Here is a 19,309-nt window from a genome sequence, read left to right as displayed (position 1 = left end):
TGTTGATGATATACTGGTTGTTGGGAAGGAAAGGACAGAAATTGACAAGTTAAAACACCTGCTATGTGAAGAGTTCGAGATGAAGGATTTGGGAACAGCAAAGAGGATACTGGGAATTGATATAAAAAGAGAAAGACCTCACAAGATTACTCTATCTCAAAGCAATTACCTCAAGAAGGTTCTTGACAAGTTTGGAATGCAAGATTCCAAAGCTGTATCAACACCACTAGCACAGCATTTCAAATTATCTGCTACTCAATCTCCAACAACTGATGCTGAAAGAAAACACATGAGCAGTGTTCCCTATGCTAGTTGTGTAGGAAGTCTAATGTACTCAATGGTGTGTACAAGACCAGATATTGCACATGCCATGAGTGTCACAAGCAGATATTTGGCAAATCCTGGAATGAAACACTGGTCTGCACTCAAGTGGACAATGAGATACATTAAAGGTACTCTGAACACTGGTTTGGTATTTGACAGTAAAAAATCAAATACATGGTGATGTTACTGGCTATGTAGATTCGGATTATGCAGGGAACATTGATACTAGAAGATCATTAACTGGATATGTGTTCACTGTTTATGGAGGATGTGTTAGCTGGAAATCGAACTTGCAAAAAGTGGTTGCTTTGTCATCCACTGAGGCTGAATATATGGCTGCTACAGAAGCCATCAAGGAAGCAATTTGGCTCAAGGGAATGTCATCTGAAATGGAAATAAACTCTGATGATATCACTGTTTTCTGTGATAATCAAAGTGCTCTGCATCTCATGAAAAATCCCATGTTTCATGAGAGATCAAAGCACATTGACATAAAACTACACTTCATTCGAGACATAATCAGCTCTAAGCAAGTTCAAGTCAAGAAGATTGGGACTGATGATAACCCTGCAGACATCTTCACAAAGAGTACCACGGGTGACAAGTTTAGACATTGTCTAAACTTACTAAGTGTAAACTAAAAGACATGTCTCATATTGGAGACAACCTATATTGGAATTAGAAAGCAGTCTACATTGTTTAATGGAAACTTCAGAGATTTCAAGTGATCAAACCAGGTGGAATTGTTGAGGTTTGAACACTTAAAATCAGTGTTACTGTCAGTTTTGACAGTTGGTAATATCTGTCCAACTAACTTAACTGTTTTTCAGTTAAGTTAGTTAGCCTAAACACCTATATAATGCTGGAAGTGTTCTATTATGGATGATGAGTGGAAGACAAAATTCAGAGGGTTAAGAGAAGAAACAGAAAGAGAGAAACAGAAACTGAGAGTTGTGAGTCTTGTATCTCGATTGAGAATCTGTAAGGAGCTAGTCTCCATTGTTGCTTCAGGGTTTTAATCCCTGTTTTGTACCTCTGTTCAGAGTAATAAAATTCATCATCCCAGCCATGTTTAAGGCTGCTTTCTCCCGTGGATTAAGCTCATGATCACCTTGATTATGTAGCCCAACCACGTAAGTTCTTTGTGTTCATTTTAGTGTTTTCTGCAAGTTTGTTACTGGTTAATTACTGGTTTGTGATTGCTGGTTTATTGCTGTTTTGTATTCCTGATCTTTGCATGTTTAATTGGTGTTGTGTTGGTTCTTGTTGGGAGTTCAAGCCTCCACATATATTTATATAGTATATGTAAGAAACAAATAATGCATAAATCAATCTTTTATTCTTGACTGATATATATGACTTCCAAGATTTAATTGTTGGCCTAGCTAAATATTCATATATGTATTATTTCGTGGAAGAACGTATGTATATATATATATGCATATATATATACATATCTGGTATATGTATATATCAAATTCAAGTGCCTGCCGCGTATATACTTACTCATGCAAGCACTGAAACCATATCTATAGTCAAACTAGAATCGAAACAGAACCGAACATTTAATTTGATGTAGACACTTTTCTTTCCTTCTCACATGCAACCTAGTATATTTGCACCAAACAGCATTAAATATAATTCACACTCATGGATTAATGCTATGTATATTTACATATATATATACACAAATATAGTAATACTCCAACAATTAAACTAATAAATAATGTCTTAGTTGATTAAGTGGATATGAGATCAGTTGGCCGGCCGGCTATTATGACATATATATTTAGACTGAATTTGCGCTCAGTGCACTGCAGTTATAAGTATTTTAGAGCTATATATATATATATAAAACTCATAGTAATCAATCAATTATCTTTTTTTTTTCCTTGTATCTAATTTTAATCAACAGAACATATATAGGAAATTACGCGTTATATATAGTAATTAGATATTATAAATAAATAAAAATTTACATGAACGTATGTATATATATATATAATTATACATATATAGATAGCTAGCTATAAAAGAGCATTTATAGAACACACTTGATATAGCTAGCCTTAATTAAGTACATATATGCAGGTAAAGCCGCACTACGAACAAGTGGTTCTATGTATAAAGTACACATATATATATATTGTTCCTCTATTAATTATTTTTGATATAATGATCATATATATATAAATATATAACTTGACGAAGATATGATGATCATGGCAAAGAGAGAGAATAAAGATTATCATCATGGACCGTCAATCATTGAAGAGTACACGAGCTAGGTAGCTATATAGTGTAGTACTAGAAAAAGAAACTAATTAAGAGTAAGAAAAAGAAAAAGGGGTTAATTAAAATTAATAATTAATTAAAGGGTACGTAGGTACTTTTAATTATTAGTTGTGAGAAGGAGGATGTGTCTTTGGAGGTGAATAATCCAAGTTAAAGCCTGGTTGTTTTTCACCACGTTTCTTGTGAGGCACCCGCCATGAAACTGAAACACCCGACTTCTTATTATAATCTTCATCATCATCACTACCTTTTCCTTTCTTCTTCTTCATTAGCTCTTTCGGTCTAATTTCCATAACATCTTTAGTTTTACTGATCATGTGATCATCACTAGTACTAATTATTTGATGATGATCAGCTTCCGTATTTGATGAGGTTGATTTCTCTTTCTGCTCTACTACTACTGACTGATCCTTCTGCAGATTTGAAATGAATATATAATAATATGAGAAAAGTTGATCTCTACATATAAATATATGGAAAGATATATATATATATTTATGTACCTACGTACCTGGTGATTAGTAGAGAACTGGTCATGATCATTTGATTTCTTGTTGAAGACATCACCAAGAAGCATCCTAGCATTACATTCATGAAAAGGAAGGCATAGAAGGAATAGAGCGAGAATACAAGAGCAAGTGATTGACATAATTATTTATATATATGGATACTATTAATATGGGGAGAACTATATATAGATTGCCTTTTGTTGTGATCAGTATTCGTGGTTAGAAATGATGATATATGTAATAATGTGGGATAGCTGATGAGAAAACTTATTGATGAGCAGCATTAAATGCAAGGATATCACTACTCATGGATTTAATTAAGAAGATTTCCTAGTAGAACATGGATTTGTATGGGCAATGAGAAGTAGGAAAGCAAAATGAAAATATGGGTGGGCTCACTTTTGTTCCCTTATTACCTCAATCTATGACTATAACATTTTCCTTGTTGCTGGGTCCCATTACACAGAGATCTTTGAAAAGGAAAATACAAATATTGGAGATATGTATATAGTATATATGATAGAGAGGATCAAAGGATATTGGTGATGAGTTATAGCTAGTTAAGCAAAGAGATTTTTTGCTTCAGTTTTTGGAATATATATATAAATTAAAGGTAGATATAATGAATATATAATTAAGTGGGATTATTATATAATTACAAAATCAAGAAAGGGTGGTAAGCTATGTATAATTATATATAGATATAGTGGCTGACAAATCGTTTCTACCGAGGAAACTCTATTCCCTTGTCCTTGTGTATTAGATCAGTTCCATTAATTACATGCACTTATGCTTCCTTGTTCCTTGCTCTTGCCTAGGCCTGCCTTTTAATTTTCTTACCTTGGAAATCTTACCCTTTTGACTATTATAAAGAGGGATTTTAAATTTTTGATCGATCTCTCGTTCAAAAAGCAGGGGACACCTTTTTGATTCAGTATAAGTATAAAATAAGTACATCTAACCTCGGTCCTGTTATATGATCTGCTAATTAATTGTAGAACAATTTGTGGCCAAATTTGTTTATGTTTTAATTTTTATATACTTAATTCTTTATTTTTTTTTGTAGCAAAACTCTTTTATGTTTATTTTTCTTTGTAAATTTGACACGTTAGTTAAATATTAGTGTTAAATATTAATTAGATGACTACTATATATATATACACTTGTGTATATACAACAGTAAAACCTCGAAGTCGATGTACAGTAGAAATTCAATTGGTATTTAATGGTAATATCTAACTGAAACCTTAAATTTGTAAAGAAAAATAAATTTTAGGGAATTTTGCAAAAAAAAAAAATTAAGTGTATAAAAATAAAATATAAAAAGTTTTGCCTCAAATTTCTTGTGTTTGTGTTTGAATATTTGATACGTTTATAAATGATAATATTGTGTACTCCATATTTACATCGTGTACTATAATCATATCAACACGATACAATAACACAAATTGTCTACTCTATAATTCATGTCATTACGGTTGGGCACCTTAGTTCCTCGTGTTGTAATGACAAGTCATGTCACGTGTCCTTAGTAAATTTAATCAAATGTGTTTTCCTAGATAATTGTTTTTTTTACACTACGAAAAGTAAGCAAGAGCAACCATGCACATGGTTATTAATTAATTGAATGGGTTCCCATAGACAATTGAAGGGTCAAACTATATAGTAACTATATGTACTAATTTGAAAACTCCACTTTATTATTAGGACTATAGCTAGCCATATATGTATGTTATGTATAGCTATAAATATTGCGGAATTGATCCATGCTTTTCAGGAAAAATGTTTCTGTATGGAATGCACATTATATATAATGTATGGAGAACAGTTGGCAAGCATATTAATTTGCCTAATTAATATTATTTACTTCTAATAATACAAAGGTATATCTTTCAAATTTACATGTATTGATATTACATAATACATACTACTAGCTAGCTATAAGTTTTTTCAACAGAATTGTTTTTCTTAATTACCACATTTCCAATTTGGTTTTGTCAGCTTTGTGGTAGGAATAAATAATAAGGTACTGATCAATTTTTAGGTGTTGGGGAGAGCTAGACAATTTGGTAATTAAGCGTTCTTATATTGTTATTAGTTTATCATCCTCGTGATCATTATAATTAAATACATAACACAATTAAGTACATCTGATATTATTGATGAAATAAATTATATGATAGGTATAAATTCAGTTTATAGTAATTCTTTATTTGTGAAAAATGAACTAGACCCATAACATTTCCAAGTACATGCATATATATGACTAAGATTCCGACATAATTTAAAACATTCAATTGAAAGTTCATTTTCTTGAATAATATATATTTTTACCTTACGTCCATGCCTTTAATGTGCTTCATAAAGAAATTATTTGATCCCAATTGAGATAATAATAAAATGTTAGAGTACTCTCACAACATTATTAATAATGTGTGGAAATTTAACACCTTTACTAGGACGTCAATCTACTTTTAAGCAACATTTCAACATACTCTTATAACATGAAAGACAGGTTTAATTTGCTTTGTCTTTTTTTTTTTTTTTTGAATTTCCTTAACCTAGCTATCATCTTCTAATAATTGTTTTATAAAAGAAAATAAAATAATTAAGTCAATGAGAAAGGAAGATGGAGATGGATAGTGGATAATATTTAGGAAATGAATGAAGATAGGGTATTAATATATAAGGACAAGGATAACATGTTAAAACAGAGTAAAAAGAGAATGGGAGTCGTGAAACACACATGTGGGGTCTACACCAAACAAAATGTGTGGAAGGTTGGGGCACCCGACAAGGGCTGCGTCGACAATCTCATGTGTGTTCCTCCGCCCAGGGACACAACGGAGTGCCTCAACCGTCAATACCGGCAATACATGACACGTGGCACTCATCCATGTGGCGTAATCTCAGGGGCTTCGTTTCAATCGGGGTCCACTTGCTGCCGCCAAAATCCCATACATCTACATACGCACACATATATTATATATACTTTTCTTCTTCCTTGGATGATGCGGTCCCATTAATGAAAGAGAAAATGAGTGTAAAATGAAATGAAATCAATACAAATTATTATTATTATTAGTATCTGTAAATTGTTGGTATATATGATGTTATATATTTTGATGTTTAGTCGTGTTATGTTTTCATCAAATGTTAACTCATGGACCAGAGTAATTGTGTATATGATGTCTATCTAATGAATTTTTCTTCTGATAAATTTAATAATTATCGTAGCATTTATTAAATTGCTAAAATATTATATTATAACTTAATAACTATTTGGTGTATTATAAATTTTACAAATTAATCACAGACGATTCTTTTTTTTTTCCTTTTTCGTTGATAGATTTAACTATCTAATGAATTCTTTTTTTTTTTTTGAATATATCTAATGAATTTTGAATCCAAGTTTCATGATGATTAGTGATATACTGTGCATTTTTAGTCTCACATAAAAAATACATTGCTAAATACGCAAAACATTACCAAATATCGCTAATCATCACTAAACTTCATCCCTAACATCAGATTTGATCTATCATTGTAAATACATCGCTAAATATCGTAAAAAATTAGAAAACTAAAAGGAAAAAAAGGGCAAAAAACGAGAGTGGTTGTGAGAGAAGACAACGGCGAGGGCTTGCGACTGGGGTTTTTGTTGCTAAAATTATAATCACTACGCAAGTATACGCAATCTAGTAGTAAACTCACACAGGTGAGGTCGAACCACAGGAAATTGGACTAATTACTACTAAATTATACTATTAATTCTATCTGGTAAAAGAATACTTTTTATGAATTAAATAAAACTATGCAGAAAATTAAAACTAACAAAAGGAAGATTAATCAAGATAAGAAAATAGGGAGACGAATCCTGTTGTTAAGTTACCAATGTTAATGTCTAATTGCTATCATGCTCTTGAAGTGAATGACAGATTATGAATTAACCTAGCTCTTTTCAGATCTTCTAGGTTCTAAATCTCATGCTCTCTAATTAATCTCTTAATTAAACTAACATGAAATCAGCATTAAGCAATAATCTAAATGTCACAAAGGCTATGTAAATACTTTCGTTTCACATCAAAACCTAGACTATCCAATTTTAGCATTCTCAATTCTCACTTTTCAGATTTTGAATTGAGATCATAAAACATGTAAAAGGTGATCAATCTTGCACATGGAAATTAAACACAAATATGAATAGTATTCACAATCAAGATGGAGGAATGGCAATTAATCATTAACTAGGAAAAACTTAAACAACATTCATCATTCTCCCTAAATAGGAGTTTAGTTCAAAACATCCATAATCAAATCCATAATTAACATTGAAACAGAAAATAGCATAGAAAAATTAAAGAGAAGAGAAAGAACTAGTTGAAGCAATTGATCCGGGTCGCCACAAGCCGCTCTTCTGGCCTCCTCCTTTGTTTCTAGGGTTCCAATTCTGAATAATCCCTAATTTTCACGAACTCTCACTATTTAAACCAAGTCTCAACTTAAAAATTCGTGAAATTACGAAACTGCCCAAAAATCCCGTCACTGGGGTCCCCGTCGCGACTGGCAAAGCCCCCGTCGCGACGGGAGTTCAACTTCGAATTTTTTTGAAACTTTCTGCCAGTTCCCGTCGCGACTGGCAAATTCCCCGTCGCGACGGGAACAGGCAGCGACACCAATCTTGGTTTTTCTTCTCGATTCTTTCACCATTTTTCCTCAATTCTTGTACATACTTTCTTTAAATGCCCGAGGACCTGAAACAAAAGAATCAAGCGTAATATAGCCCTAAAACTAGAAACAAAGAGTGAAAACTAACCGAAATATGACCCGAATCTTAGACTAATTTTAGCCTAACAAATTCCCCCAAACTAGATTCTTACTCGCCCTCGAGTAAGATAAATACTACTAACTACTAATCTACTAACTACGCTATCAGATAATCATAATACTATTGCCTCATGTGTTGTTCTCTTCTATTGCTCAAACTAGAATTTCAATTCCACCAACTCTAACAATTAATTTAGATGCTCAGTTTGTCACATACTGCACAAACACAAGATGACTTGACGCTCGAAACAATGTTATAATGGTTTTACTCTTTCCAGCCATTCCACTACCCGATAACTCATATGCTTGCATGCTTACCTCTCTCCACTAATGTTGACAACATCCTTTCGGAATCAATAGGGCTTTTTGATGTTTAGAGAGTATGGCTTAGATATTTGGAGAATGAAAAACAATTTTGGCTAAAGATATCATAAGCACAAAAATAACCCACAAGCTTCTTTTAATTTCAGATTTCCCAAAGTGTTCCCACAACTAACCATGATTGAGAATTTTTTTTCTTTTCCCAACATCAATGAATTTTATTATTTTTCTTGAATCATGTTTTTTTTTTCAGTGATATTGATCTTACCAAATATCTGTTTTTTTCTCAATCTTCCAAGTTTCTTTTTTTTTTCTATCTGCTCTCACACCATGTATTTTGCTCCCATAAACTAATTGTATAGCTTATGATGTCATTGATAAAATAGTGAGGACAAAATTTAATAGTGTGGATACATATTTCGATTCAACAGGTGAAGAATAAAACAAGTTTAGGCTCAAGAGGGTTAACTAAGGATAATCATTTCATGGTAGGCTTGAAAGGCTCAAACTATCCAACAAATGCCTAAATCATATTCCTATTGAATGTTGTCAAGGATTTCGCCTTAAAAGAATAAAACATGCAAGTTCTAAGCTATCCAGTCAATCTTACCACAAACCATAGTAAAACAATTATAACAATTCACAGATCGTCAAATTGCATTCTTACCCATGTTTCTAAGCATCCAAACTAATCCAAAGAGTTAAGAGAATTAAGCACACAGTTATTTTGCAATTTTAGAGCACATTACATTAAACAACAGCACACAGTTATCTTTTATCTTATTGCCATTCCTAACTAAAACAGAAAACTAAAGCAGAAAATTTAAAATGCAAATTAAAAATGCAGAAAATAAAATTTTTAAATCCCTCCCCCCAAACTAAAGATTCACATTGTCCCCAATGTGTTAAAATAAAATTGTGGTTGAGAGATACTTACCTGAGCGCCACATCAACAAGCGGTTGACGCCCGTAATAAGCGTCATGCAAGACAACTTGAAAATTATTGTTGTACTCGCCTTCAAGCTTGGCAAGCGATGAGTTTGAACAAAAGTCAGCACCAACAACATAAGACTTTGGATGATGTGCTTGGGGAGAAGCCTTTGGTAACTCGAAGAGAATACAATATGGAGAATGCGGCATTAGTGGAAAATAAGGGTCCATTGGTGGTTCATAATATAGTGGTGTTGACAACCTCAAATCAACAACTACAAGTGATTCTTCTACCACCAATGGCACCTCTTTCTTGCTTTTCTCAAATAACCTCTCAATTGGTTGTTCAGTTTCCTCATGACCATCCACATCCTTGACTGTGATTTGATCTTCAATAATTTCATCATTGAAGATGGATGTTTCTTCATTCACCAAATTGAGTTCATCATTTGTTGAGCAAGCATCCAATGTATCCAAATTTTCAACCACTTCAAAGGATTCTTTCTCTTCAATTCTAGGCTCAGTCTCTTCTATGTATTCATCTGATGGTGCTTCTACTATATTCAAACAACTCTCATAACTTTCATTATTTGAGTTATTATCCTTAAAACTCTCTGAATCCTGCGCCATTAAATTATCACATAGAGCTTTTACCATGTCCGCCAATCGATTAATCTCTTTTGGAAGTGATAGTATATCCTCCTCTTCTTCAATTGGTTGGGGTGAGTTTGGACAATAAGGAGGGTATTGATGACTCCAACCTTGAAGTGATGGATTCCAATGCCAATCATAATCAAAATCTCCCATATCATTCAACAGATTTATTGCTTCATGGCCTCTCCTTAACAAAGGCTCTCCAGTAACCTCTGCTCCATAATCCACCCAACTTTTTGTTTCATCATCAAGTCCATTATAAAAGAGCCACGTAAAACATCCACTTGAGAAAGTGGGATAACATCTCTCTCCAAGCTCTTTAAATCTCCTCCAAGCAGAATAGAATGATTCATTGTGTTGTTGGGCAAAATCCTCAAGATATAGCATCTCGATTTATCTTGCAGGTCAAACTCATAAGTACAACATTAGTATAATTAAAAAAAAATTAAATTAGTAATTAAAAGATAAAAATTTGAAACAACAAAATTAATACTAAAACTAAAAAGAAAAACCAAATTAGAACAAAATTTAATTTTTAATAATATTACAAAATTTAATCTAAAAGAAACAGATTAGAAATAAGCAAAAAGAATTAACCAAAGTAGAAGTTAGTATAATTTTGGGTAATATTAATCTTTATACAATTCCCCAGCAACGGCGCCAAAAACTTGTTGCTAAATTTATAATCACTACGCAAGTATACGCAATCTAGTAGTAAACTCACACAGGTGAGGTCGAACCACAGGGAATTGGACTAATTACTACTAAATTATACTATTAATTCTATCTGGTAAAAGAATACTTTTTATGAATTAAATAAAACTATGCAGAAAATTAAAACTAACAAAAGGAAGATTAATCAAGATAAGAAAATAGGGAGACGAATCCTGTTGTTAAGTTACCAATGTTAATGTCTAATTGCTATCATGCTCTTGAAGTGAATGACAGATTATGAATTAACCTAGCTCTTTTCAGATCTTCTAGGTTCTAAATCTCATGCTCTCTAATTAATCTCTTAATTAAACTAACATGAAATCAGCATTAAGCAATAATCTAAATGTCACAAAGGCTATGTAAATACTTTCGTTTCACATCAAAACCTAGACTATCCAATTTTAGCATTCTCAATTCTCACTTTTCAGATTTTGAATTGAGATCATAAAACATGTAAAAGGTGATCAATCTTGCACATGGAAATTAAACACAAATATGAATAGTATTCACAATCAAGATGGAGGAATGGCAATTAATCATTAACTAGGAAAAACTTAAACAACATTCATCATTCTCCCTAAATAGGAGTTTAGTTCAAAACATCCATAATCAAATCCATAATTAACATTGAAACAGAAAATAGCATAGAAAAATTAAAGAGAAGAGAAAGAACTAGTTGAAGCAATTGATCCGGGTCGCCACAAGCCGCTCTTCTGGCCTCCTCCTTTGTTTCTAGGGTTCCAATTCTGAATAATCCCTAATTTTCACGAACTCTCACTATTTAAACCAAGTCTCAACTTAAAAATTCGTGAAATTACGAAACTGCCCAAAAATCCCGTCACTGGGGTCCCCGTCGCGACTGGCAAAGCCCCCGTCGCGACGGGAGTTCAACTTCGAATTTTTTTGAAACTTTCTGCCAGTTCCCGTCGCGACTGGCAAATTCCCCGTCGCGACGGGAACAGGCAGCGACACCAATCTTGGTTTTTCTTCTCGATTCTTTCACCATTTTTCCTCAATTCTTGTACATACTTTCTTTAAATGCCCGAGGACCTGAAACAAAAGAATCAAGCGTAATATAGCCCTAAAACTAGAAACAAAGAGTGAAAACTAACCGAAATATGACCCGAATCTTAGACTAATTTTAGCCTAACAGTTTTGAGTCTGTGTGTTTGCTAATAGGAGTTCTGAGTCGGGATTCAATGTTGGAGAGTGAGAGAGTTAGAGAGAAGTTTTTTTCAAAAGAAATGTAAATGTATTTTTTTTAAAAAAAAATATTAAAAGCATAAATATATTATTTCTAATTAGATGATATATTAAAAGAATGTTTTATATTTAAACATACTAATCTAAATTTCCATATCTGATAAAATAAAAATAACAAAAGGGAGTTTTACTAAGCCTTTTACTTTTGAAGATAAAGGAAGATCTTGTAAAGTGGTCCAGTGAAAACAATAAGCTGTGAGCCTGTGAAAATCCTCCCTTATTCATAAAAACATGAAAGGATGGTCTGACCCAAGAACAGTGGGAGCACAACCGAATAAACCCATACCAACAGCAGTGGGCTGCAGCAGCCTCTGTTCCTAGCTCATTCACTTCGATACTAGTTATAAAGTATAATCAACTACGTTTGAGAAATCTGCATCTTCCTTACTAAATGGCAATGTTATAATTATAATTCTTTTTGTTTAATCATCAACATCACATGAGAATTTTATTGAGATGTGAGAAGTAGTCATTACTCCACTCCCCTCATCAAGAAGAAACATGTACAGAGAGAGCTGTTTCACATGATGTACGTGCTTTCACCGAGAACTTTAAAATCTTCATTGGATGCACAATAGTAGTGGCAAAAACTGTGAGTATGTTAGCCAAAAAAAGGTTGGAATATATGTAGTTCTTCAGTTAAAGAAGGTGGAGGTTGATTTCTTTAGTCATGTCCGGATGAAAGGCTTGTTCCCATTTTACACTCTTTGGCAAAATGTTTTCGTCTCAATTTTTAGCCATGAGTTAACATTGTTCTTAACTTGACCAGTCTTTTAAGACGATGAAAAGGAGGATTAAAATCAACAAATTAATTAAATATTTCATGTATAGACTTATGAACAAACTTAGCCTTTTTGGCCTTGTAGATGGTTTCCGTGAATTTTTATGAAAGATAATATCACTTGTAATCGCCTGAGCCACAACTAAACAATCTGATTCTATATATTTCTATCACTCATATTCTGGTAAGCAGAGGTGTTAAGCCAACTCATAACCTCAATTAGCCCACGCAAAACCAATCCCAAACTTCCTCCCAATTGCACCCTCGAAAATGGCTGACCCCTCAATTAGCCACAAATAATCAAATAATCGTAGTTATTTAATATTTTGAAAATATAATGCTATTTTTAAGTAGCCATTTTGCTTATGTGTTGTGAATAATATTCTGTTAGTAAAATTATTTTATTTTAAATATTTAGATATTGACTGAATAGTTTTCAAACAGAAATATTTGTAAATTTATCCTAATTTTTCTCTTAGTTACCAAAGTCGTTTTAAATATACTTACTTTTCGGTGTTTTTATTTATTTATTTTTTTTTTTTTGAAACGGATAAGTTTTTAAGTCACAAAAATATATACAGAAAAAGCTTCACTTAAAGCTCCCATTCGCCTCCATATGCTAGATCAACAATTTATAGTAATCACCTCTCTTTCGTCGTGATTTTTATTTTGTTACAATTATAGGCTATAAAGATGGTCCACCTTAATTTGCTGATAATAATAAAAAAAAAAATTATATTAACTTTTGCCATTTTTTTTACAAAAATACTGTCAGGCAGTATTTTTTACTTTTTTACTGTGTTTTGTTTTTTTATAAGTTTCATACTGCACTATACTGTGTTAAATTTTTGTTTTGAGTTATACTGCTTTGTGTTTTACTATTTACGTGTGACAACATTTTTGTAAAAGTTAATCCAAATTCTAGTATTTTTGTAAATTTCACTAAAAATACCTATGTGGTGTTTTGAATTTATCACATAAGATACTTTCAATGACTTCGGTATATAATAGTTTTTCATTACTATTATTAATTGAGAATGTGTTGGGAGAGTTCAATTTTAATGTAACTTTAGGATAAAGCTATGTTTAATCGAGGGAGCGAATTCAGAAGTAAAGGATGAAAAGAATGAGAGCTATATAAGCGAGGTAGTAAATTCATAGGCACATACTTGTAGAATGATCATTCAAATATTTAAATTCTAGTACATTTCTGCAAAGTTTGAGAATAAAAGACTGGCTGATATATTGATTTGCTGTTTATGCATAATGATTTCTAACGATCAACTAAAAACTTAAGAAGGTAAAACTACACGAAAAAAAATCTATAAACTTGTTAAAAAGGACAGAAGAAAATACTTAGTGCTGGTACATACGAGTAAAATAGATCCAACCTAATGATATTTCAATTCATATCATATTTCGTCCCCTCAAAATAAGAATCACTACTCAAAATCCCTCCAACAACCTGGCCTTTCATAAAATTACAGAAATTGATCTTTCAAGACTGAAATATTCTAAAAGAATGTTCCTGTGGATGACAAGAGTCTTCACACCTTGTTTAATAACAGAACAAAGATACCAAACATTTAACGATATGGGAACAAATCAAGCAAACGCAACTGTAAATTCCCACAGTAAAGGATGACAAGTGTACTTGGTACCATGAACGCTATGAAAAAGAGAAATTGAAGGGTAAAAAAAGAACAGGAAAATTCATTCACATGTCAATAGAATATGAAATTATTTACGAACTCGTTCATTAAAAGTTTGTTCCAATGTGCTATATACATAGCAGCTATAACTGTACATTTAAATACTTGGAAAGAAAACATGACTTATGTGACCCAAATTGCTGTTATAGTTCAATAGATCAATTGGAAATTGATAAAAGATATTGACAAACATGTTCTGCAGCTAACCAAATGTGTTTTCTCCACTGTATGTAACATAGAGAAACCCATCATCATCCTTCTTTTCTTCATAGATGGTAGACATTAAGCCTCCTGCCAATATCCAACAACAAATTTCAGTATTTAATGACTTGAAAATTCATAACATATGATTGAATTCTGTGACAAAATCAAAATGGATAGAAGCCCTTTAACAAGTACCTGTAGGTGGGAGGACACTGTCCACAAATATGAAGATAGCCTTTTCTGCACTCAGTTTAATTCTCTTCCGAATTACATAGACGAATTGGCCAACAGTCAAGTCAGCAGGAACAAGGTATCTGTTATCAGCCAGGTTCATTGTTAGTATTTTGAGTAAAGACTCTCAATTATAATTGAAGAGAAACAATGGCAAACAATTATGATACAATACTAATTTAACTCAACAAGACTTACTTTTTCTTATCAATGTTTGGAATATCACTTCTCTCAGCTTTCTCAACAATTACCTTACAACAATAACAGAGGAATATATGACTTAATGAAGAAAATATAAGAGCTGATCAACACATATATTGTTTTAAACTAATATAACAAGTAATCAAATAAATGGGTAATGACCCATCATATCAACTGGTTCACTAAATTATTTACAAGGGTTTTATCTAAATCTATCATATAGTGATAATTGTTATTGCATTTGCATACATAAAAGAAAAAAGTAAATTAAAAACATATTCTCACAGGAATTCTATCTGGGTATTTCTCCCTGATTCTTGAAGCCTCAGCCCGCCTCTTCTCTGTATACAAGAAAATAAAATAGGGTTATAAAGCAAAATTACTGGCAATTATGAATTTAAATTTGATGTTATTATAAATATTATTTACCAAAGTTATGCTCTTGCTTGAATACGCTGTTCGTCATTCTCTTCAATCGACTGCATAACAAGAAACAACCTAATTTAATCAAAGAGCAAGAGTTTTATTTTATATTTTATATTTTCTATCGAAAACTTAATCAATTAAATAAATAAACTTTTCATGGGTGATGAACAAAAGAAGAGAATGATCGGACCATTAAACAAAAATAAAACAGAGATACAGTTCAAACGATCATTGTTTTAAGAAGAAACAAAAAAAAAAAACAGCAACAGAGTTTTAGAAACTAAAGAAAATCAAAGATTCTTTTGGAAAAACAATTGAAGATTGAAGAAAACAGAAACAAGATTGAAATTTGAAAAAGGTCAAACAAAATCAAAACTTACGCAGAAAGATTGGCAAAAGCAAATTAAAACACACAGAATTTAGATAGTGAAGAGACTGAGACGCAATCCGAAACCCAAAGATGAACTCTTTAGCTTTAGGGATAAGGAGAAAAGAAAAGAGTTGATTATGTTAATTAAAGAAATGACCTTCTTTCCAAATTGTTTTGTTGCTCTTTAATAATTTGTTTAGCTTTTCTCTACGGGAAACTTTGGTCAAGTACGGTCGGTTCACGAATTAGACTCTGCCATGTCATCGAATTATTGATATTATATTTTTAGTTACGTATTTCGTTTAACCGTAATTCATTCTGTAAAAGATTAAACTTAAAAAATTAGGTAAAATCCCATATAATGGTAATTTTTCTTTTTCGTTTGTTATGGGGTACTCTTAAGATCCAATTTTTCCGAAATTTTCGATAAAAAAATAAAAGTAATTAAATAATTGATGAGATTTAAAATTTTGCTTTACTCATAATTGAAACCGTAGAGGATATTTTAATATTATAATCTATGTATTTATATAATTGTGTTGTTAAGGTATGTGACATGGCATCTTCTATGAGCTTTGTTTCATTTTTTCTATTTTCTCTATTTTTCTTATTTATTTAGAGTTTCTAACCAAAAAAAAAAAGTTGTATATTAATTATAATTTATTATTATTTTTCAGTTTTAAGTTATAAAACTAATGAGTGCATATTGTTTTATTTAATACAATAAAAAATCGGTTACAACTTTTGGTTTTTCTATGATATTTTACTTATCACTCCACTTTCATACATCTATATATATGTACATGTATTTGTTGGAGTGTGTAGTAATATTTTAATTTGTGTATATGTACATGTTATTGTTGGCATTGAGCATCGTGAAGAAGTTCAATAATATTCTCACATGTAGTTTTTTTTTTTTTTTGAAATGATTCACACATTAGTTTGTAATGCATTAATGAGATAAATGATCATTTTTGTAACAAAACAAAACCAAAAAGCAAGAAAGAAGAGGAAGAAGAAGAGTTTTTGGGTCGATGACTCACCAACCCCAATTCAAAAAGCTTGGCGCGGAGTTAGGGTGGAGTATGGAAGGCCACATTCGGAGTGGGACAGTAGAGGGACGAAGCAGAACATGGTAGGAAAAAATAGTTTTTTTCAATATTTTTTTTTTATTATTTTCTATCAATATTTTAGTTTTTTCAATTATTTTTTTCTTTTTTTCATCTTCCCTAATTAATATTGAATCTGTAATATATATTTTTTTTAAGAGAACCTGTAAAACATACTTTTTTTTTATCAAGAAAGAGATAATCTTTATTAATAACTATAAAATGTTTTTTTTCTTTGGTACCAGAATACTTAGTTCCTACTATTATTTGATATTTAACTACTGTCAAAAAACAGAAAAAAAAAAGAGTATTATTGGATTCAAATTGCAATTTTAGTATAAATTTCTTCCTAAAAAAATACATTTCTAATTCTAAGTATTACAATATTATATTATATATATGCATTATATAAAAGAAGTGTGTTTTTTTTTTTTATTTTGTAGTATTTTTAGATGAATTTTTATATACTAACTAATAGTCTAATAACAAATTTATACTCATTAATTAAATAAAAATAGCAAAAATAGTAATAATAATTGTAATAAAAACATGCATACATTATTCAAATTTTTATATATTCATTATTCATTATCTATTATTAATAATTTAATAATCTTTTATTATTTATCATGAGTTAATAATAATATTTTTATTTAAATGAAAAGTGTCCTTTCGTTCTCTTAACTCCCATTCTAATTATTATATTAGCATTTAAAATTATAGTAAGTTTAATTTTGATGAAATGTGTAATTATAGGTTCTTTTATTTATGATATATAAAACTCAATTGTTATTTTCTTTAAAAGCGTGTAGTGTATATTAATTATATTATTATAATCTATACTATAATAGATTTGACTGTAGCAATATCTTGCCCTATTTCATTTGCACTAATTTATATATATATATATATATTTATATACACTTGAGATATATGAGAATTAGTTAGAAGATAAGTGATTTTTTTTTACTACTTTTATATTTTAATATATAATATTTTGTTCTTTAATTAATAAGGCACATAAAAAGATACCCTACAAAAGAAAATATAATTTTATTGCCCTTGATTATACTTAATGGAGACTTCTATTGTAAATTTTGTAAATAATATTGAAATGATTAGTAACTATAATAAACCATGAAGATAGAGTTAGAATAAAAATATTATTATAGAATTGTTATTTACATTCTTATTATATATCTATATATAATATCTATATATAATAAATATAAACCATGAAATGATTATGTTGTTTTTATTAATAATATCTATATATAATATTATATGTACATTCTTATTATATATTTCAATATTTTTTTTAATATTTTCATATTTAATAAATATGTAATGTTTACTATAATAAAATTAAAAAATAAAATAAGTAACGTATATATTATTATGATAGCATTATCTTACTATTATCTCTATAAATATTTCAGTTACCTTAATGACATTATTTGAGCAATATTAAGGAACCATATATTTTACCATAATGTGTGTTTAAATATACACTTATAAATCTCTATATATTATAGGTGTGCATAAATGGATCCAATATTATGAGAATCGACCGATCCAATTACAATTGACCACCAAATATTGGATATCCAATTGTGATCGGATCGAATTAGATGTTATTTTTAAATATTCAATTGGATCGGATCAGATAGTGAGGTTTCTAAAAATCCAATACATCCAGCATCCAATCGAAATAAAATCTATATGTATATATGAAAATTAACATTAAAATTTTACTCTTTTTTTCTTGGATTGGATGAATCCAATCCAATCCAATACATACTGGACCTAAAATATTGGATGGATCCGATCTAATCCAAAAAATACTAAGTCTAAAATATTGGATAAACTCAAATTAAACCAATAAATATATATGATATACATCTAATGGATAGAACCGATCCAATCCAACATTCAATGAATGTTGGATCTATTGGATGATCGAAATTAATTGGATCGGATCGGATAGTAAAATCTAACATCCAATATATGATTAGATCGGATCGGATAGTAAAATCTAACATCCAATATATGATTAGATCGGATCTGGGTAGACATAAAAATATTAGATGTGATCCAATGAATATATGATTTTGTGCTATTATTTTTTATTTGGTAGTTACTATAATAATATTAATTAATTAGAAGTTAACATTATAAATAATATTAAATATATATTCATAAAATAAATTAATATATAAGTTCAATTATTATTATTATGAGACCGCGCAACGCGCGGTTATATTCCCTAGTTATTAAAGTAATTGAATTAAGGAGGGCAGCTACTTTTTCATTGTTTGCGGTGACCATGTTCTTCGAACGGGCTTACGTGTCCATCAAACCCAATCCATTTTTATCTGTCTTGTAGACTTACCCTTTTACCCTTTCATTGTTTGCTGTTTCAAAGTAACGCATGAGGT

At 30.6% G+C, this 19,309-nt stretch overlaps 2 protein-coding genes across 2 annotated transcripts; both read right to left on the bottom strand.

Moving 5' to 3' along the window:
* Positions 1-2,541: 2,541 nt before the first annotated feature.
* Positions 2,542-3,682, bottom strand: LOC115707811 (root meristem growth factor 10). The gene is made up of 2 exons (XM_030635880.2): positions 3,131-3,682; positions 2,542-3,032 (listed from the first exon to the last, which is right to left on the bottom strand). Exons 1-2 carry the CDS (start codon positions 3,266-3,268, stop codon positions 2,724-2,726), a joined length of 447 nt encoding a protein of 148 aa, XP_030491740.2. The 5' UTR covers positions 3,269-3,682; the 3' UTR covers positions 2,542-2,723.
* A 10,664-nt stretch (positions 3,683-14,346) lies between these two features.
* Positions 14,347-15,941, bottom strand: LOC115704100 (autophagy-related protein 8f). The gene is made up of 6 exons (XM_030631319.2): positions 15,773-15,941; positions 15,396-15,445; positions 15,252-15,307; positions 14,964-15,016; positions 14,730-14,848; positions 14,347-14,621 (listed from the first exon to the last, which is right to left on the bottom strand). Exons 2-6 carry the CDS (start codon positions 15,430-15,432, stop codon positions 14,533-14,535), a joined length of 354 nt encoding a protein of 117 aa, XP_030487179.1. The 5' UTR covers positions 15,433-15,445; positions 15,773-15,941; the 3' UTR covers positions 14,347-14,532.
* Positions 15,942-19,309: the final 3,368 nt, after the last annotated feature.

This window comes from Cannabis sativa, chromosome 1 (genome assembly GCF_029168945.1).
Source record: "Cannabis sativa cultivar Pink pepper isolate KNU-18-1 chromosome 1, ASM2916894v1, whole genome shotgun sequence".
Lineage (NCBI taxonomy): Eukaryota > Viridiplantae > Streptophyta > Magnoliopsida > Rosales > Cannabaceae > Cannabis > Cannabis sativa.
This window is presented reverse-complemented; position numbering and strand designations above follow the sequence as displayed.

Coding starts and splice junctions, on each gene's coding strand:
- LOC115707811 (XM_030635880.2), bottom strand. CDS start 3,268: ATGTCAATCACTTGCTCTTGTATTCTCGCTCTATTCCTTCTATGCCTT. Junction 3,033..3,130: donor AGTTCTCTACTAATCACCAG/GTACGTAGGTAC, acceptor TCAAATCTGCAG/AAGGATCAGTCAGTAGTAGT.
- LOC115704100 (XM_030631319.2), bottom strand. CDS start 15,432: ATGACGAACAGCGTATTCAAGCAAGAGCATAACTTTG. Junction 15,308..15,395: donor CAAGCAAGAGCATAACTTTG/GTAAATAATATT, acceptor TCTTGTATACAG/AGAAGAGGCGGGCTGAGGCT. Junction 14,849..14,963: donor CCAAACATTGATAAGAAAAA/GTAAGTCTTGTT, acceptor GGCTGATAACAG/ATACCTTGTTCCTGCTGACT.